The sequence below is a fragment of the Argentina silus genome (assembly GCF_951799395.1).
Source record: "Argentina silus genome assembly, chromosome: 3".
Lineage (NCBI taxonomy): Eukaryota > Metazoa > Chordata > Actinopteri > Argentiniformes > Argentinidae > Argentina > Argentina silus.
The window spans coordinates 12818663-12840929 of record NC_139657.1 but is presented as its reverse complement, the minus strand read 5'-3'; the positions used below and the strand labels follow the sequence as shown (position 1 = coordinate 12840929).

The 22267-nt window shown below is 42.2% G+C and overlaps 2 protein-coding genes across 3 annotated transcripts; one reads left to right on the top strand and one right to left on the bottom strand.

Moving 5' to 3' along the window:
* Window positions 1–969: 969 nt before the first annotated feature.
* kcnc1b (potassium voltage-gated channel, Shaw-related subfamily, member 1b) lies at window positions 970–10813 on the top strand (the record flags this gene model as incomplete). Of its 2 annotated transcripts, none has more annotated exons than XM_083666978.1 (4): window positions 970–1542; window positions 4722–5677; window positions 6789–6979; window positions 10316–10813. In XM_083666978.1, 4 exons carry the CDS (start codon window positions 970–972, stop codon window positions 10423–10425), a joined length of 1830 nt encoding a protein of 609 aa, XP_083523104.1. The 2 variants fall into 2 exon arrangements, with proteins under 2 accessions (XP_083523104.1, XP_083523103.1); XM_083666977.1 differs by lacking the exon at window positions 10316–10813 and adding an exon at window positions 8046–8185 and having other exon boundaries at window positions 4722–5673; window positions 6806–6979.
* A 284-nt stretch (window positions 10814–11097) lies between these two features.
* On the bottom strand, window positions 11098–22244 carry sergef (secretion regulating guanine nucleotide exchange factor; the record flags this gene model as incomplete). The annotated part of the gene is made up of 11 exons (XM_083666446.1): window positions 11098–13336; window positions 16306–16342; window positions 18459–18622; window positions 18802–18960; window positions 19170–19232; window positions 19374–19487; window positions 19722–19782; window positions 20094–20188; window positions 20388–20540; window positions 21762–21897; window positions 22197–22244. 11 exons carry the CDS (start codon window positions 22242–22244, stop codon window positions 13104–13106), a joined length of 1263 nt encoding a protein of 420 aa, XP_083522572.1. The 3' UTR covers window positions 11098–13103.
* Between the last annotated feature and the right edge of the window lie 23 nt (window positions 22245–22267).

Below are 22267 nucleotides of genomic sequence, written 5' to 3'. Positions count from 1 at the left end.
GAATCGGGGGGTCTGGAGGTAAGCAAGCAAATTGGTAAATGCAAGAACTCTGACAATCCATTTAAACAAAACAAGTGTGTTCACTGGGCATGCTCCGTATCATTTCAATAGAGGTGTATGCAGGGTGTATGTATTAAGATCCCCTCCCTCTGGCGTATCCTCAAGGCGATTTTCAAAGAGATTCACCGCCGAACACTGGTCAGAACAGAGGACGTGCCTTTTTCAGACTTCACACGGATCACTGCTCCTGATGAGCTTACACGAGGGGATCGATACATTAAAATAACAATAACCCATTGAAGATAAACACAAACACCTGGCAAGGATAAAGGTGCAGGATCTACCGGTTGCTGTCATTGCCTCCCTAAACAGAAAAGAGGATTGCTATATCGGTTGGGAAGGAGGTAAGCGGCAGTAAATGAAGGTCTCTGAATAAGAGGGTGTCTCCGAGAGTAACTGGTGCTGTCCGTTCAGCACCACCGCAGTCACCTTGCTGTGAATGTCATAAAGGCTGGAACAGATTTTTTACCAACAATCACAACCGGGGAGTCATTCCATTCATATTAGAGGAAGAACAGTTTTGCCATTTTATCTTCACGTCTTGGATTTACAACTATGATGTGACGTCCATTCTTAATGTGATGCCATTGGCTGCAATCATTTTGGATTTCAATTCTTCCCTACAGCAGGTCTGGGCAGCTAAGCGCTCATGATTTCCTTCCATGACAGGTAGCCGAGCATTTGGGCATTTTGCATCAGTGGACATATAGGCCTATGCTAAATTATACATCTATCATTCAAAATCTGTGTGTAACAGCAGATATTTCTTTGTGCATTGTTTTCCTGTACAATCGTCTCCTCCTTCCCCTAATCCCCTATTGTGCATGTGTTGCACGCGTTCTCCCGCGGTGCGCATAGAGTTGTCGTTGTGATGCCGGGAACTTATTGGAGAAATGCCTAAGGGACGCAATGGGCTTGAGCGACGAAAAGGATCGCATTGTGATAAACGTGGGAGGGTTCAAACACCAGACATACCGCGGCACCCTGCGCACCCTGCCGGGCACCCGTTTATCCTGGCTCGCCGAACCTGATGCAGCCAACCACTTCGACTATGATGCCAAGATCGAGGAATTCTTCTTCGACCGCCACCCTGGCGTTTTTGCACATATCCTCAACTACTACAGGACAGGTAAATTGCACTGCCCTGCCGATGTATGCGGACCCTTGTACGAGGAGGAACTGGCATTTTGGGGCATTGATGAGACGGACGTGGAACCATGCTGTTGGATGACCTATTGTAAACATCGGGAGGCAGAGGAAGCCCTTGATAGTTTCGGTGGAGGGGCCCTTCTTGACTTGGGCAACGATGATACAGAGGCTGATGTGGTGGCAGAGCCAGGGGACGGCGACGAGGTGGATGAAATGACCAGGAGGTTGGCACATGGGGACTCTCATGATGCCAAATCAGGAGGGTTGTGGAGGCGTTGGCAGAGACGCATGTGGGCTCTATTTGAAGACCCGTACTCCTCTAAATATGCAAGGGTGAGTAAGACCGTCAATTTCTCTCTGTCCGTGCGTACAGATATCTCTAATTTCATATTCAATGGAATAACAAGAAATTCTGGGATTGTGTAATCAAAATAAATAACTATGATGCTTCTGGAATTTATGGGGGAAAAATAACAGAAGAGTGGTAAATGCTGTGGTGGTAAATGGCAGATTAATGGAGTGCCTCCACCCAAGTGTTTAGCAGAGGGTCTGCGTGACCTTGAAATTATCTTCCCCAGGGTCTCCACAGCAGGAATGTCACTGTAACAGTGAGGAAGGAAATAATGACATGGAATAACCATGCAAATAATCATCCCTTTCACCCCTGAATTATGTCAGGTGCATAGGAAATTTATTTATATTTTACATTTATTTTTATTATGAGTCCTACAGGTCTTTGGACAGAGATCTCCTGGACATGAGAGTCCCTAAGATGTTGGCAGTTTGGATTAATAGGTCAGCAGCACATTGGGAAACCAGATCTTTGGCACCAGCAGTATTTGATGGCAGACTTCCAAACAAAAGCGGGTTGCCGGTAGAGGTGACATTCTTGGACTTGTTATGGGCACTCTTCCATCTAGGCCAGTGCCCCTCATTTGCGATAATGAAATGACTTTGCACACTCAAATATTCTCACTTTTTAAACCTGAACCCCCTACCTAGACTGCTGTGTGGCATGCTGGTTCAGCAGCTGTAACATGGTGATTGGTGTAATTGGTGTGGATTAGACACCTAATCAAACATGTACTAAACCACTCTAACATGTAATCACCCACCTAGTAAGAGTTAGGCTAACTGTGTGTGTCCAAATACAGCCTTCATCCAAAAGCATCACCATTGGATACAGGAAAATGACATACTCTAGAAAACAGGAAAATGATAAACATCGAAAACTAATTAGATGAACCAAATGTTTGAGTGTAAATGAGACAGACAGACAGTTTGACAGAGCTATACCAAGCATGGGGATTAATTAGATCAGAGCATCTGAGTTAATTACAGACTGTATTCACAGTGGACATGTCTGTGGAAAACCCCTATCACAGCCTTCACTCTATGTCCTATACACTACAGTAGGAACATGGAGGGAAGATTATCCAATCAGGGCAAAACAACCTTCAGGGATCACCTTATATGCCAGAATGTTCACTGCTCTGACAAAGAAACCTAATTTAAGGAGCAATCTTTGTAAGCTGAAGTACTAAATAATGATGAGGGGCATGTGGGTTAGAGCTGATTCTCTGTGGCAGAGAGACTTTTTCATCACTGGGGATGGGGTCTGTTAACATGTAAGAGGCTGTGATGAAAGGAGCCTATATATTTCATTGGACAGCACTAATAGTGTTACAGATGATGATAAGTTCAACCACCATGAGCCGCTTTAAAGGCTTGTGTTCATAAAGTAAACATATGGTGTAAAATGGATAGGATGTCATTAACACACACTGCAGACAGAGGAATATCCAGAAGAGCAACAGACTTACTGTACATAAACTGTAGTGATTTTTCTCAGTGCAATGCGATGAATGGTTGATGATGGCTTTCTCTGATGAATGACTGCTTTCAATCTCATGTACTTGTTGTTGAATCAAAGCATGGTAGAGTATGTCAGTATGCTAAGTGTGAGGGGGGTGACTAAGCGCTTGTTGCTGCTTTTACTCATAGGAATATCAAGCACCACTCTGCATCATGCCCTGACTTGTCTCCCACCAACTCTCTTCCCAGTCATCATTAGTCTGCCTGGCAGGTTACAAGGGGGAACGTTGCTGTCGAAGCACTATAGCATTGCAGCTACTCTCATTATGACACCTTCATGCATGAATGGGTTGTTTGTTGCTCTTACTTGACATGGTTATAATGAGGCTAGCTACTGTACTGTCTGAGATGGCAGGTGAAGTGCAGGGGAAGTAGCTCCTTCTGTACAGAATGTGAGTCAGGGGAAGGATGGTGGAGGTAGAAATCGGAGGATGGGCTCATTGTAATGCATGGAACAGAATGAGGAATGGTAACACACAAGGCCGTCCTCTTATTCCTACCTCCACCAGCCACCCCTGATGTGAGTGCATGGTGGAACGTGTTTGAATACCTGCAGTCCCAGCCAGACAGTACCCATCATAGATCAAGACAAGTACAATATCCCCGTAATCTGGATATAGTGATCATTACAGATCCCCAGGAGACAATGATATGTTTTGATAGGCAAGAACCTTTTTTTTTTGTTGCTAAAAGTGACACATCCTTCAGTTTGCTGTGATGATGATGTATTTGTTTAGTTTACTTCCTCTTCCTATCATCTTCTATCCTCAATGACCAATCTGCCTCACTGGAGAATTCTACTGATCATCACCTGGGCATCCATAAATAAACCACCTTGCCAGGAGTTCTCCTATGGGGAGGCTGGTGGAGGTAGAAATCAGAGGACGGGCTCTGCTGCCTCCACTGTCATATACCAACGACAAAGATGAGCCAGTCAATAATCACTAATAGGCCATCAGGGCAGGAGGAGGGAGACAAGGGGAAGGGTGGTAATCAATAGCTAAGACAGAATACCGTATCTCTCTCTCAGAAATATGGTCTATCAGAATCCAAATATAATGAAATGTGATCATTTAATCAATACAATAGCATTGGGAAAATTTAGGTCTCTGTATCATTACTAGAGGGGGGGGTGTAAGAGGGTCAAAATCCCCCACCCCCACCTCCCACCCTCCGCCCATATCAGGAAGTCCCAGGATGTCATCATGACAACATGACCTTGTCCCGAAAATACTTAGGCACAGTGGTAGTGAGAGGAGCTGCCGCTAAATGTGGACATTAGGATCTGTTCTAATGACCTGTCACATGTGTTGGTGTCTTTGCTGTCATACTGTGTGCCTGTATCCCTTGAGATTTTAGACTGGATTTTGCAATGACAGAGTTAAATCAAATACATGAAAAGAGAGAGATTATACCTTTACCTCATGGGATATTATATTCCCACAGATCATGGATTGATTTGCATTGATATGAGAGTGTTGCTTTGAATGGTTGTGTTGGGCTTTATGACATTGCATGCATTATTATTGTACTACATGGAGTTTCATGCCTTAGTTTCATTTCCCTTCGCTTTTTTCCCTCTCCTTCCCTTGCTCTCCCTCCTTCTCCTATTTCTACCTTTTCTCTCCCCTGGTCAGTGGGTGGCATTGGCCTCGCTGTTCTTCATTCTGGTGTCCATCTCTACCTTCTGTCTGGAGACCCACGAGGCCTTCAACCCCATCATCAACCGCACCGAGCTGGAGCTGGTGGACAACATGACTGTAGAGCACGTGTACCAGGAGACCGAGACCGTGGTCTTCCTCACCTACATTGAGGGCATGTGTGTGGTGTGGTTCACCTTTGAGTTTCTAATGCGAATAACTTTCTGTCCAAACAAGCTAGAGTTCATCCGGAATGCCCTAAACATCATCGACTTCGTGGCCATCCTGCCCTTCTACCTGGAGGTGGGTCTTAGTGGGCTCTCCTCCAAGGCAGCTAAGGACGTTCTAGGTTTCCTGAGGGTGGTGCGCTTTGTACGTATCCTGCGTATCTTCAAGCTGACCCGTCACTTTGTGGGATTGCGAGTGCTGGGCCACACCTTGAGGGCCAGCACCAATGAGTTCCTCCTCCTCATCATCTTCCTCGCTCTTGGTGTACTCATCTTTGCCACTATGATCTACTACGCTGAACGGATCGGCGCCAACCCCAATGATCCTCGAGCCAGCGAGCACACGCACTTCAAGAACATCCCCATTGGATTCTGGTGGGCTGTGGTGACCATGACAACCCTTGGCTACGGAGACATGTATCCTCAGACGTGGTCGGGTATGCTGGTGGGAGCGCTGTGTGCACTGTCCGGTGTGCTGACCATCGCCATGCCGGTTCCCGTGATTGTCAACAACTTTGGAATGTATTACTCCCTGGCAATGGCAAAACAGAAGCTACCAAAGAAAAAGAATAAGCATATCCCTCGAGCACCCCAACCAGGTTCCCCCAACTATTGTAAGTCCAGCATAAAGTCCAGCATAAAGTCCAGCATAAACTCACCACCACAACCAACCACAAGTCCCATTGCTATCCAAGACGACGTTTTCGAAATAAAGTTTCAAGGTAGGTAACTTATGAGAGAGACACTACATCATAACTGAAGGCATGGGTTATAGTCAATACAGAAATCCCATTATCCCATCACTCCTCTGTTCTCATCTCCTAAAGCAGCCATATCATCATTCTGTTGTCTCACTGTTTGTCTATACCCTTCGCAGTGGTTCAATCAGGTGACTCAGGAATATCAGATTAAACAAATTAATCTCTCATTGAGGGATCAATAAAGTGTATGACTGTAGTATATTGACACTCAAAGGGAGAAAATAGGGAGATTGAGTAATGCCATGAGTAATTCTGCTATTGATTTTGTAGTTCTGAATGCAATGACTCATCACACTCACCCAGACGGTCTACATGTCACACATTGTCTTGTAATACCTGTAGCTTATTGTTATCAACAGCAGTTCACAGTGGTAGGGAATGGAAGAGTATAGTGATATTCTAGACAGTATACTTATACTCACCAAGCTGATCCTTTTCTGTACTCACAAGTGCCATTGAGGTCAGGGTTGGGGCAAATTCCTTTTCAATTCCATCAATTCAGGACGTGTTTCCAATTCAATTCCAAAGTCCAAAGCTTTTCAATTGTCAGTTTACAGAACAATGTAAAGAACACACACAGATGAGTTGCTGACTATTGGAACATATACTGTAGTCTGCCCAAATCTTTGAAAATGAATGCCCTTTTTTTCAATTACTTAATTGGAATTCAATTCAGGAATTGATGGAATTGAAAAGGTATTCACCCCAATCCTGATTGAGATATTGGGCTACTTGGAGAGTGGGTTTCTGATTTAAGTCAGTCAGAAGCCATTAAAGGACACATCATCCCACATGCCATACTAAAATACCATCATTACACCCACCAACCATCTGAGTCCTTCTTGGACCATAATGAAGCACCAATGGGCACTACAGAAATAATCATGCATGCTTCAAACTATACTTGTGACTTGTGACAAATCACTACTAATATTGATTGTTAATAAACTAAATATGAACCGTTATTTCATCTCTCCTTGTAGTTGTTCCAGTCCCAGTAACTTGTATGTTTACCATAAAGATAAACAAGATTTCAGGAAATCCTTGATATAAATGTTCCATCTTCTTGTTTGCACCTTCTGTGTGTTTGAAGATTCCAAACTGAATGGGGAGGCGGCTAACGCAGCTCTAGCCAATGAAGACTGTCCCCACATAGACCAGGCCATATCACCGGAGGAGATCTTCAGCCCCAGTGAGAGAGAACGGCCCTGCTTCCTCGTGACCACTGCTGAACGGCCCAACCATACAGGGGGAAGAGTGAGGAGGGGTACGTACTGGAACAGCCAATCACAGGGCTCCACCAAACACTGACACTATAGGCATGTTATTGCACATGTTATTACACCTTTATTATTCACAACCACATACATATCAACTAACCTCCTAAAACCTTCAAACCAACATTGTCTCTTCAACCACACCATTGAGTGTATATTTTCTTAAAACTCACACTGAAACTCAAACCTAAGCACAATCACTGAAAGAACTGCCCCATTTGTACCATTTTTTATACCATACATACATACTCAATTTGTTTACAAGTACGACAACTATTTTCAGAGTTTTATATGAAATACAATGTGCTGTTTAAAACACAAGAAAGTGTTAATGTCCTACAGTACAGTATGTGTATGTGTATCACGTATGTATACAGTATGTGTGTTTTAATAATAAGAATCAATGCTGACCCTGTTTATGAGTCTGCTGGTCTTGAGCATAATGATGCATGCCATGTCTTGCTGAAGGGTGTTATCAGCATGGTGATGGAGCACAACACACGGACCATGGGTGTTGAGGTCCCATGTCAGACTGCCTCCTAGAATGTACTGACATACGTAGCATATTCACTCTATTCCAACTGTTTCTAGGCTTCATCAGAAAAAAAAGCCAATCTGTATTTTAATTGGTACAGTACTTCTAAAAGGCATTATGGGCCGGATCTTACAATGACTCCCACTGACATCAATGTACCTTCAAGTACAGTAACATGTATATTTCTCAAGTTAGGATCCAGTCCAGACTGTACTGTACTGTACTGTACTGTACTGTAGCTGAATGCATATTACCTTTTGAGGTGCCAGCTGTCTCTTTATAAACGTGTTATACTCCTCTAAACTACGCCAATACCACCCTGTGCATGCGGTTGAATTTCTGATGCACTCAATGCATGAAGAATAACATTGTTGACCTGACTGAAGTCTTTGTTGACCTTTTATTTGGAGACAAAAACAAGAAAGCAACAGGCCTAACAAACAAAAGAAAAACACCAAACCATTTTCACACGGATCCAGCGCTGCAGTGTACTCAAAACGCTCTCTGTTTTCCAACCGAAGGTTATGAAAAGCCTTGGAGCCTTAACAGCATGTCTGGCATGAGCGGGGACGCCTCTGGAGTGTCCTCTGTGTCCGCCCTGCCCCGCAGCCCGCCCTGTCTTATGCAGCACTCGCATTCTCCCATCCCATCCATTCTGTAGCATGGTTGACAAGCAGACACAATGCAGTTGGAAGGCCTGTCCACTGTATTGTAACTCTCCCTCTCCTCACTTACGTCAGATTTGGCTTTACTCTTGCCCTCACACCAGCTTTCTTTTTATTTTATTTTTTTCCAAGAGTACTAATAGTACAAATCCCCCAAGAGTTTAGCTTGGGTGTGTCATCATGTCCAACAGTACATTGCGACCGGCCACTTTGCATGGGTCACCTCAACTGTGGACATACTAAAGCACTGGTATTCTCGACTGCAGGCTATGCCCCTTCTTTTTCCTGTCTACCTTTTTGTCATTGCCTGTTGCTCTGTTGCTTTTGATCTCTCATACTTTTTGTCTATATCTCTCTCATCTGCTTTTGAAAACTTGTGAAAGAAAACTATTTCATAAGATGTAACCCTTGCTAATTTTACAATGGTCATTCTTAAACCTTCAAACTTACTGAGAGAGCACAGCTGCCAGTGGTTGAGCGACCTCACATTAAGTGCATTCTTCGTTGCAAAGTGGAGACGTTCTAATTACATGTGTGCAACCCTGATGAGACTTGTCTGAGTGGCAGATTCTGATTACAATGAGGAAATGATGACGATTCCTATGATACTAGTGATGATGATACATGTGTTGTCAACAGAAGCAAAACTGTTCATTTGCATGAGCTGCATGAGAAATTATGTTCAACAAGAAGCTGTTGAACAAGAAACTGTATCACAGTACATGTAAGAAAAAGCTTTTTTTTTCTTTCTAAAGCTTCTTAAATTTATGCACATTTGAAGCAGCTTAACTATAGCAGAAAAGTTTTATGTAGCTGCCATTTTTTGCCTTTCCCCAAATTCACATATTTATTTACCTGTTGGGCTACTTAATTAGGTACATGGTGCAGTCTAAGCTTTATAATGGAAGGTTCAATGAAACAGTTACAGTTACATATGTACTGACCAGGGGTTTAAACCTCTGACAGAACAATGATACAACATGGTGCCCAAGGCAACGATACATTACGTTGGATTTATCTAAAAATTTGTCACGATCCAATACAATACTAGTTGATACATTTGGTTAATAAGCCTATGAATGTATTTTAGGGGGGATGAACCCAAATGATGTAGCTGTTATTTCAAACTTTCCAGTTAAAAAAGGCTTTACAGAGATAGTATGAACTACTTAGATTAACGATACATTATGATACGCATCAGATTGTATTTACTGTATCAATATGATTCAATGTATTCTTACAGCCCTAATACTTATGCACAAAAACTTGAGGGGAAAAAAGCACTTTAACAAGTCTTTAGTTGGCTGATCAGTAACCTTAATTAAAAAAAAATATATAGCAACTCAAATAAAATTTCATATTTTATTTGGGCAGGGTTTTACATTTACTTTTCTCAAATCATGTCTCTTGCTGTGGTAATCGATGTACACTGTAAAATCCTTGTGAAGATTTTATGTAAAAAGAGATGCAGGTGAATTATATGCTCGTACTTAATGCAATTTAAGAAAAAACATAAGGGTACAGTATGGGATTTGGGGATACTTGGGGAAAGGTAAATGCATGTATTTTACATTTATGCAACTGAAAAGTATTCAAATAAAAGATGTAAATAAAAGTCCTTGCATGAAATAAATTTTGTATACAATCAGTGTTTAGACTCTGTTTTTATTCAATAGTATATGCATACATATGTTTCATTTTTCACTAGCATAAAGCTAGTGCATCCAACACCTCTTTGGCCCATTTTCTTGTGTGCAGGTCAAAGAGCTTAAATGAGGTGACTTAGAGCATGATTCAAAGTCCAGAAACGCATGATTAAGACTGAACTACAGTACACTAAAACTGTAAAAACAAAGCATGGGCATGTTGATTAACCTACTCAAGAGTCCAACCGTTGCATACAGACGGTGCATCCATGTCTGATGCCTTGGCTAAGCATGGGAAACACATGGTAAACTTTCAAATTTACCATGAGAAACTAACGGAGCACATTTTCTTTACTCTCAAGGCCAGTGTCATTTCACCATCCCCTGTACCTTTAAGGTACCCACCATCTCCATTATTTCCTCCTTCATACATAATTTGTGTAATAATTTTTGTGTTGTTGTTTTTTTATATGTTTTTAGAGACCAAGCGACAGAACCGGAGCAGACAACCAACAGAATCAGTTTGTGTTATGAATCATGGTGTGCCAACCACTATGTGTATGACCCATACTGCCCCATCCCCCACCTGATAAAGTTGTAGTGTTTGTTGTGTGTAGAAATTAGCGTTTTTATGTGGGTGTGACAGTGGCAACCTGTACATCACAAACTCAGCGTAGATGTAGCACAGAGGAAGTTTTGTTGTCAAGCCTTATGTAGCTCAGTATCTGTGACTGGTTACTGTGTTGTAATGTGTGTGCCTATTTTGGTGTGTGCCTATTTTGGTGTGTGCCTATTTTGGTGTGTGCCCAGTGCTATATATACGCTTTTGTGTGCTGAAGTTGTGTATTCCGATGTTTTGGAGTGATTATCAAATATCTGTGTGCTTGTGTTAAAAAAAGAAATGTTGCTCCGATTCTATCACCCCCTGCAACAACTTGTCACTTGTCATGTCAACCAGGCAAAACACAGTTAAAAGCAAGTCTTATGCACTGTCATTGTCACATCCGACTGAACAGCCTTTTGCACTGTTTGCAACTGTAAAGTTGAACATTTCTTTCAAAATAGGAATATGTCCACTTACAGAAAACAGAGGTTACACTGAATTGTTTTCAGTACCACTCACACTTAGTTAGTACCTTACAGTTGACGAGGCATTAAAATGACCAAATCTACTGTTACCAAATGGTCAACAAACTTTCAACACTGTTGGTTAGGCAAATTCCATTCACTAATAGAAATGTGCTCATCTAGGAATCTCACGTCTGTACTTTGTACAACAAATGCAGCTCACGTGGATGTCTTCTTTATTCAATCTCATAACTGGCGGAGACTGTGATTGGCTACAGTACATTTTCGACTGACAGTCATGTAAAATTGACATATTTTTGTTTTACAATGAACATGTGAAGGTATTTATTAGGGGATACCACCACCCAGACCTTAAATCATAGCCAGAACATTCTTACTCATCACACTGGACAAGTGCCTCTGTTATACAAACCCATCTCACAGGAATTGAGCTTAACCAACATGAAAGACTAATACCTGATCAGTAACACAACAATTGAACATGAACAACATCCATGTTTAACCACTCTAAAAGTAGTGCAGACAAGACAGAATAACGACCCCCAAATGTATCAGTATTGAAAGGCGTGTAATAAACAGTGTCAATAACCAGGGATGGCCATTGGTTGAAAAAGCACCATTTTACATCATTTATAAGACATGGTTAATCCGGTGGTAAGGGACCAACATTTTTACTAAACCACTGCAAACACACTGCCAACAACCTATTGAGATGTCCAATGTGCAATCTGGCGTGCGTGAGCTGGACCTGCCAATGGGACTGAGCACAAATGGGGCAACAACACTGTGCTGATCATTGTCCAACACGGAACAAACAACAGCTGTTGTTCTAATGGAATCAATAACCCGACAAACAGGCAACTAATGTGTGCCGTTTTGTGAGACTTCCGAGTGTGTGTGGGTAGTTATCTTAACAAGGTGTTCTTTCAGTGATCGTTTCAACTGATTTGTTGTTTAGGGATTTTTTGTGTCTTTTTCTGACCGATAACAGTTCAGGCTTGTACAATAAATAGTGAAAAATAAAAAAAACACAGAAATGATTATTTTTCAATGAGTGTTGATTTATTTTTTGGAGTTGGCAAAGAGAGGGATTCCTTTGTTAATGTCCAGTTCATTTGACATAACCGTTTTTCATAATTAGGCCACTTTGCATAGATACTTTACTGAGTGAAATTAAAGCTATTCTGCTAATCAGAATCCTGATCATACACGCAATCCAGGGTAATTAACATTGAAACGTTGAAACACAAAATAAAAAGGACACCAGTATTTCAATGTTAATATAACATCCAAAAATCATGCAGAAATTTACCAATGGAGTCTGGTGGAGGTAGAAATCGGAGGGCAAGCTCATTGTAATGCATGGAACGGAATGAGGAATGGTATCAAACGTGTGAATTATTACAATGCACGTGTCCATGCATTACAATGAGCCCGTCCTCCGATTTCTGCCTCCACCAGCTTCCCCTGAGTCATACGTCAACGTCAGTAAACATGACAAATATGAAACATAACCTCCGAAAATATGACGATGCATTGTAAAACTATAAATATGCGATGGTCAGAGGATAAAGATACATATTACACTTTATAGCCAAGTGCCAAATCATAAGATGACCATGAGAATTCTCATATTGAGTTAGGTTCTCTGGGAGATTGACTGCCTCCTGTCACTCAAGATCACTGCAATAAAAGCTCTGACATGGTGACATGGAACTGTAGCACCAGTCGAGCACATCCCTCAGACCGTCCATAACCGTGTTAAACAGTGGGAAGACAAACATGGCAGGCGGACAGGGGGGCCATAGGCATGTCCGTGTCTAGCATAGCTATCACCCCCAATGATGTCCATCAAACTGACGGACTAGTCTGGGTGATGATGGCCTCTGTCCTCATGATACATAACTCATCCTGTTTCTAACCCCAGAACAATATTTATGTTATGACGTTTTACAGTTTGAATACACGTCATGGAACTGTGGCAGCTTGTCAAAGATGAAAGAAAAATATATAAAGGCACTAATAAATTACAGGTCAGAAGGATATCAAATGTCCACTTGCAGCACTTTTGCTAAAACAAATCATTCAGTGGAGTACTACACTGGCATACTTGACATCATTTTCATCCAACCATGTCTTTCCCTGAGGCCACGCGCCCCATAGTGGACTGAATACTCAACTAAATAATGTTTAATCCCTGCATACTCTCTTGCTTCAAAGTTAGCGGGGTATCCTCTGCAGACTTCAGCTCTTTACTGGTGCTCACAGCACACAGTGCCATGGAATGCCCGGCTCCACAGCCAATCAGAAGAGGCCTGAGGGCAGGAATGGGCTGTGGTTGGCTGATGTCTTTCAGGGAACCGTCTCCACACATCCCATGCTCGTTCCAGCCCCAAGAGACCAGACGACCCCCTAAAGAGGAGAAAGGACATTGGTCAGTTGGAGCCGACAGCCAGCTGAACGTTTTGCAGCTTTGCACCATTATGCAAAACTGAACAGAACAGAAAAAAAGGCAGGGTGGCGTGCAAAAACATTTCCGTGACACATGGTCTGTGTGTGTATCCAAAAAAGCAACACAAAATCACATGGACACACGCGCACACATGCACACTTATATACACACACACACACACACACACACACACACCAGGACTCCAGACTCTCAGTACTAGTGTTCCTGTTCTTCACAGCTGGTGAGCTTGTTGGTGGGTGTGGTCAGGTCTGCATCACTGAGGAGACACGTGCCATGGCAACACGGTTACCTAATAGGTCCCATCACCATGGCAACAAAAGTGAGCTTGCTTTCTCAAGGGTAATCACATCTTCAAGCTATCTCCATCACAATGTTTTGTCTATTCTATACCTTCCTATTCTTTCTCTTTCACTCAATGATTTCTATTCACTTATCTCTCCAATCAACGGATCAAAAGCTTTGGGTTTGCCAACATAAACATATGCTCTCTCCGGCACACAGACCAAGATATCACACAAGCAGCTTATGTCTGTGTGACACCCTGCCAACCATCTAGCAGGCTACGCCTGGCTATGCACACAAATATACACTCATATCCTTTGTACACTTGCAGGTAGAAAATATATTGGCTTGTATTAAACACGTTTGGCGAGCATGGGTGTCGTTGGAAAGAGAAACGATTATGTACAGAGGAGTGCTTTGTTCATTTAAAAAAAAAAAAAAAAAAAACCTGTGTTTTGGTGCTGTGATAATTCATGGACACACTCACTGGAATATAGCACCATAGCACATCCGTGTTGCCATGGCAACAAAGTGCCTGCACAGTATTCTGTCCAACAAAGGACAAAAACCGAGACATGGAAAAAGCCATTTCCTTACTAACTTCACACATCGACCAGGTCTGCATGAGGACATTAATGAGGACATTTCATATCCAATTAAATATGATTGGATGTCTATTTGATGACAGCATTCGCATCTTTACTTGGTATATAAAAACATTAATCACATCAAGCCTCCAGTGAATCTGTAACATGATCTCATATCCAATATCACTTAAAGCCTGAAGAGTCAGAATGCTTCCTTGTCCACTTCAAGGAGGGCTTTTACCAGATTGGATCATGATCTCAACAGTGCCTTTCCTACAGTATGTGTATCCCTGGCCACCAATGATGGATGTCATGGCTGTGGGTGAGGTTCTTCTGGTGTAAAAGGGCATAGGTTGAACAGCTTGCAACAGTTATGTTTCTACAAGCAGTCGGCAAGGCTCTCCTTTCTGCCTGACCTACTTCAGCACCAGAAATAGCAGCACTAAGGTCTCTGCTTCCAATCCAGTTTTGCTGCTTCATTGCTCCTGCCACCGTACTCAAGACAGGAGGACGCATGGTGAAGGAGAGAGCATGACAGTGAAGCAGGAGACAGGTTCTTCACACAAGCATCCTCTTTTATTTGCGCTCTAATCCCTTTGGGATGTTTGGAGGCAGAGTTCTGACAGCATGTGTCTGTGTCTTGTCTGTTGAGCAGTGTAATTGAGAGGGGCAGCTTTGGAATCTGTAATTTCCTGAATATAATAGGAAATCCAAGCAATGAACAAGACATACAGTAGGGCTTGTGTCGGTGACTGTAGCAGTGGAAGCTGGTGGAGGCAGAAATTGGAGGACGGGCACATTGTAATGCATTGAATGGAATGAGGAATGGTACAATTCCTCAGGCCATTCCATGCATTACAATGAGCCCATCCTCAGATTTCTGCCTCCACCAGCCTCCCCTGGACCTGCAGCTTTCCATGTCCCTCCCTACATCACCAATCTCCAGTAACTAATCTCTAATGGGGCTTGGCGCTCCTACAGCAAGTCCTCATTTCCCCTCTCTGATACTCACACAGACGTAGGGAAGTGGGTCAGTGATGAAACTTTAATGCAGGAATACTCTGCCTTCAAAATGGTCTGTCGGTGCACGCTGGTGACTGTGGGAGACCAGGGGTAGAGAGGAATTGGGCAGGACAAATGGGTAGAAGAGAAATCTGATCCCTTTAAACAAACTGTAAAATAAACCAAAAACCTTTACCGAACAAAATGATCTATTGAATGGCTGAGTTGTGTATGTTGTCTATTATTCGCTCCGAGGCGTACTTGCCATGTCAATATGCTCTACTCTATATATTTGTATATGGGCAGACTGCTCAGCAAACATAAAACTGAGAAAAAAAAAAAAAAAACATTGTTCTTGTGATTGATTCTGCTCTTTTACAGGGCTGTTCGGTTAATTGCCTCTGTCAATGATACTCATCTACCCTCACAGTAATTACTTCCTGCAGCAAAGGCCACATGGCAATAATCCGACCTTAAATGTCTTCACACGCATCAACAGAAGGATTAACATTTCGTATTGACGCTAAACTGTAAAGCATTAGACAGATCCCTCACTAATTCTTACTAAGACAGTGAAGAGGAAAGCCTAAAATATTCATTTCCCATATTGCATACTGAAGTTTTTGCCCTGCACCATAGTAGCTATGAGTCACGCAGAGCCAATGGTGTCTCATCCCAGTCATTTGCACTTTCAGTAAGTGAAACCAGAGTGCCTTCAACTTTGCTGCCCCATTTTCCAAAACGTTTCTGATCCTCTGCCTTAGAGAGCATATCATTCTACACTGTAGATTGAATGAGTGTTTCTCTTCCATCTTATTTTCCCCGTAATGCTTGTGTGGAGAATAGCTAAGAAGGAGGGGAGTAAATTCATGTGTAAATAGCCCTCCAATCCTACTGTGTATCGCACACAATTACAGGTTCAAAATAAATACTGTATATTACAGACACTAGCCACAAAAAACACAGTATAGGAAGTATGGGTATGGGAACACAGTATGGGTGTTCTTGGAGGGATACAATGAGTGAGAAACACATACCCACAATGGCAAGGTTATGTTCAGATCCACACACAACCTGCAAAGATCAAAATAGTCAAACAATTAAAAAAGTAACAACTGATGAAAACAAACATTCATTATTGACATGAGATCAAGGACTGTCTGCTGCCTAGGTAACCTGAATACTGCTCAATCTACTGTACCATTCCCTGACAAATTTAACAGCTTGAATGGCTAGTGGGTCTAGTCATCTAACAAGTTAATGCCAGACTTCATACACCACTTGTCAGAGTGAAACAAGTGTGGGAAATCTTTGGTCCAAACCTGTCTAGTCATCTCAGTTATCCGCACAAAACCCCTTCACCCTGGGACCGGGTCTGTCAATGCACAGCACAGCAAAATAAGGAGGAAAAGGCCAGTTCTGTCACAACAGCTAAAATAGACTAACAGACTAACTGTCTCAACTGTCTGTGTGTGTTCTGTCTCTGCTAAACAAGCCTTTTAACAGCTTTGGCTGTTTTGTTTTTTCCATTGCCAAATGATGCTGTTGCCAAAAAAAGAGTGTGGTGGTTTATACTCATTTATATAATCTCATAGATTCAGATTTAGTCAAAAGGCTGTAAATACTTTGCACTTCAGAAGTGACTTTGTGAAGAGGACTGAGAAATATTAATGCAGTTTTGGTGTAATATGCAGCTGTGGTAGGCCATGAATAGAAAACCGCTCATTGATTCCTACACCACTGGCAGGTGTTATTTACAACACCTGCCATCGACAGACGTCATAAAAATCTGACGGTTCACTAAATATTGACTCTGTGGGTGAGCGTGCATGCATGTAAGGTGTACTAACAGTGTGGCCCAGGCTGGGAGATTCATAGTCCACATCAGATAATCTATCTTGGCTTCTGCTGTATGTATGTGCACAAGGTGAACACATTTCCCAGAGACCCGAGTGTTTCAGCAATGATCCGCACCCGCTGGCAGAATGATCCAGTGCTTGCCCTTGCCTGTCCCTGACTTTAATGGCAACGCTCTCTCACTGCCCTGCCGCCACTCAGAGGTTAAACACAGCATTCCCATGCTACTCACTCATAATTGCCCCCTGTGTGGGGGATTGTTTTCTGGCTAGGGGGAGACGGTGGTGAGGATAGCTTTACATGCACATCGCACATAAAATCGTAGCGATGCCAATAATCACTGATGTAGGTCCACTCCAGGGGAGGCAGGTGGAGGCAGAAATCAGAGAATGGGCTCATTGTAATGCATGGAACGGAATGAGGAATGGTATCAAACAAACCAGGAGAGGCTGGTGGAGGGGGAAATCGTAGGACGGGCTCGTTGCAATACATGCAAACACGTGTTTGATACCATTCCTCATACCATTCCATGCATTACAATGAGCCGCCCTCCGATTTCGCCCTCCACCAGCCTCTCTTGGTCCACTCATACTGTACAGTAGCCTATGTAGAAAACAACCTTCATCTGGACTGATTCAGTGTTTTGGTTGGTTTATGCCTCCCCCTACTGGATTGGCTCTGATATTCTCCTCTACGGTCTCCACCAATGGGGATGAAACAGTGATAGTAGCAAAAATCATATAGAGCCCCAAAAAACAGGAACAGTTGCATTAGACAATAGATGCCATAGTATCATACCCTGGCCTGCACATATTCTACTATTGTTTTGCTACAAAAAAAACAAAATCTAAAATGGGGTCATCAACATCTTTTATTATAGGTTTGTTGGCAATCTGCCACCTCTGGCCATCGCGGCGAAATTCAGTTTTAAGTTCTAAAGAACAACATCCTCCCTAATAATAACATAACCCCCGAAATGGACTTGTTGTGTTTCTCCTTTCACGCACAATTCGAAGAGGCAGCCACCAGAGACAGAAAGGCAAACATTGGTGAGTCCACTCCCCTAGAACATTCCTGGCAGTAACAACATGTTTGTATGCAAACAGAGTATCAGATAGGGCACTCTAATTTAGAAATATATTTTTTCAGACCAAAACAGCGTTTCTAAATGAAATATTTCTTTTAAGGGATCTCATTCCCTGATCTTTAACATTTAAACATAATCATTTAAACCATTACAAGGCTTTTAGAAAGCTTGAATGTTACATTCTGGACCTTTAAATTTACTATGCATGGCTGATTTAATACATAAAATACATGTGAACAGTCTCACCTGTGTTGCTCCATAAAGAACCTTGACCTCTGCAGGAACACAAGCCCATTGGCTCGCACCTTCTGAGGGACCACCTGACTCGTGTTCTGCACACTGGCTGGTTGGTTCTGTTCTCCCCAGCTGTCCATAATTTCCTCTACCCCAAGTGAAGACCTTCCCACTCTCTGGAATAAACAAGTAGAAACCTCTGATATGGCACATCACCTACACGACCGTCTCTTGACACCAATGCACATTGACATGCAATACCCTCTGCCAGCCAACTTTAAATGTTCTAGTCTACTATAGTTTATGCCTCAACAGCATTTTCCAGAGAGATCAAGACAAGTGAGTAACCTCTCACCTGTTTGGGCCACAATGTGTGTCCAGCCACTCATGACTCCAGTAACTCTATCTCCATCCAGTAGTGTGCGGTTCAGGAGCTCAGGCCTGGGCAGAAAGCACTCTGCACTGGTCAGCTGGCCGTGCTTGTTGCTTCCCCACAGGAACACATCACCCCCAGCTATATCACAAGACATAAAGATTTCCATGACTCACTATCCCACCAGTGGGGGCAATGGGGAAATAGTATATCCATTACTGGACATTACTGGAGAAAGGAAACACACAGAGCAAAATCAACAGCCATCCTAAATGGTGTCAGTTACTCAGTGATGTAGGACTTTGCTAATGTGTAAATAGTGTGAAAAGTAGAGAGCAGGTGTAACTCACCAGTGAGGCAAACACAATGGGCGGAGCCTGCAGCTACTCTGCGTGGCATCACCTGATCCAGACCTGTAGCAGATGGAATAGTTTGTTTTAATTCATGACGCAACATCCAGGCAGAACAAACACCATACCTCAGAACAACGTTCCACCTTTAAATGAAAATGTTCTATGAAATGACTGCTGGTGAACACCAAGATGGGAGTTTACCTGGTACTAGGCATGGCTCCTTTGAGCTGAAGTGTGCTGGGACAGGGTGTGGACTCAGTGCTCGCTTGGCCTGTCCAGAGAGACCCCTACCCCACTGATACACACAACCTGTACCTTCAGACACAACAAAATAAGAAGAGGGCTTTATTATAGTGCCTGATAACAAGGGCCACATTGATGATACATAAATTGAGATATACTGTATTGTACTTTTATTGATTGTTAAGTCCCTCTGGGACAATTAAGATAACAATTGAACCTGAGAGGAACGCTGTAATAATAAGTGAACAGCATACACTGTAGAAGGCCAAGCAATAACATATTGAGTGTCAGAGAGACAGTGCTTACCAGTGACAGCTAGTGAGTGTCTGAGCCCTGCTGCCACACTGATAACAGGCTCTTTAAGACTCTGAGAAAGATAACAACAACTGGAATATGACACAGGCCCAAAGTTACTGCACCGACACTTAATATTAAATGTAATATCTAAATGATGACTTATATTTGACAGATACTGTATACAATGTGCCTCAGTAATACAACATGAACTGTAACTATAAAGTTTGTCCTCTGTGATGTACACAACCAACTGTTAGCCTAATTTACACAACCTACTGTAACGCAAACAATAATCAACCCCCATCTATCTATTGCATCAACTTTGTACACAGACATTTAATACACAAAGATTACATGGCAACCACAACCCCCGTTTCCTACCTCAATGGGCAGCAGCTCTGTAGAATGTGAGATTGGCTGTACCACTCCCAGCTGACCATATGCATTTGACCCACATGTCAGTACCTGGCCACAGTCTGTATGTGTGGAAACTATTGTTATGAATTGCAACAAATCAAATCTCACAAACATGTCATCATAAATAACTTTATCTCTGATTTTTTTTAGGTCTTTATCCCTAAATGCTTAATCAAATCAAGGAAAACATCAATCGAATTATAATTTCAAGCAATGTAATAGGTCGAGATAAGCATTTCCTATTTTGCTTCCACTCACCAGTCAGAATGAGAGTGAAATCCCAACCACAGGCTACTTGTGCAGCTCTCTGACTGAGGAGAGCACAGTGGTGAAAGGTTGTGACATCTGAAGAGTGACCAAGTCCCAGCTGTCCTTTGTCATTCAGCCCACACACCAGTAACTCTCCTTTCTCTAAGGGAGAAATGTGTATAATGTGTGCATTGCATAAGTTGAGAACCACATTTGTACAAGGCTTTAGAGAAATAATGAAAAAGACAGGAGGGAGGAGTGAAACACAGTTGACCAGGAGAGGGAGACATGTCATAGCTGTGTTCTCTGAACGATAATAACCGGCATGTTGTGACAGTAAGACTTCCTGTTTCGTTTTCGCGACTTCAAAATAAAAGCGCGAGGTAATAGATCACTGTAAAGTGATGGGATCACAATATTTAATATTTTTCATGAATGAAGGAAATATTACTAAACAGAAAGTATGTACAATTTCAAAAAAACGAATCTTGATCGTTATAATGTGCATATTTGTGCAATTACATGTAATTTTACACAGGGCACATATAATGAACTGTACACAAATAATATTCCAAGGCTAAACATGATTTTTCCTACCAATCTACTCAACAACACTTCTAGTATACATATCAAGTGAGTTTCAATCGTGAGGGTTGTCATACAAAGTATTCTTGGCCTTTTATTGTGGCCAAACAGTTCAAAGTGCCTCGTCTAGATTGCATAGGAAATACATAATGGACTCTACACAAAAACATTTCCAAGGCTAAACATTACTTTTACTACCACTCTACTCAGCAACACTTCTAATATATGTATCAAGTGAGTTTCAACCATTTTTTAACACAGGGGTGTCACACAGTAAAGGACCAAGAACACTCTGTATGACACTCATGGTTGACACTCGCTTGATTCATATTCTAGAAGAATTGCTGAGTACAATGATATCAAAATCATGTTTGGCCTTGGAAAATTACTTGTGTACAGTCCAGTATATGTCCCCTATGCAGTGCAGCAGTCTTCCATCACGGTAATTAGGATATTAGAAGAATTACAAACCCTTAAAAACACAAATAATACATTGAGAGAATTAAATGTTTATTTCCAGATATAGTTACATATAATGTGTGGTGCCTTCCTATCCATATTTAGTATTTCTAAATGCTTAAACAAGTTTAACGTGGGCGCTTTTATTTAGAAGAAATCGTCATTTACATACACCCGAGCTAAGTGGGCGGAGTTCCACTAATATCTTTCACAGAACACAGCTACATGTCATATACTGGGTACTGGGCAGATATGTTGCCTAACAAGAGAACTTTCTTTGACAGACCATGAAGACACGACAGAGGTTATGGCCTGAAGCAGGCGGCTGTGTACACTTACCTGTGACAACAGCTGAATGTCCACCGCCCCCACTGAGAGCACCCACTGCTCCCTTGTGTAGGGCACTGTCCGCGAGCTCAGGCACTGACAGGTCCTCGACATGTCCCTGTCCCAACTGGCCGTAGCTGTTGGCTCCCTATAATATTCCATGATCAGAGAATAGCAGCTGTAAGCTGAAACCAGTCGGCTGTTTTCGTACAATTGAGCTAGGAATATTAAAATCGGCATCAGGTAGACTTATTAAAATAACTTTAGCTTCAATACACAAAGCTATTGTAGAACTGTCTGCTGTCGTCCACGGAGAGACGTAAACTTTGTGGATGTAAGGTGTCCACCGGTAAATGTTTAACGTAAGCATGCCTATAACTAAGTGCCATTATTAGACAACAAACTTCAAGTGATATGAATTATAAGATTAGAAACGTTATAACTCACCCACGTGAATAAACACCATGGTCTCAAAAGTGTATCCATGGGATACATCTCAGAGAATTAAACAACGTTTT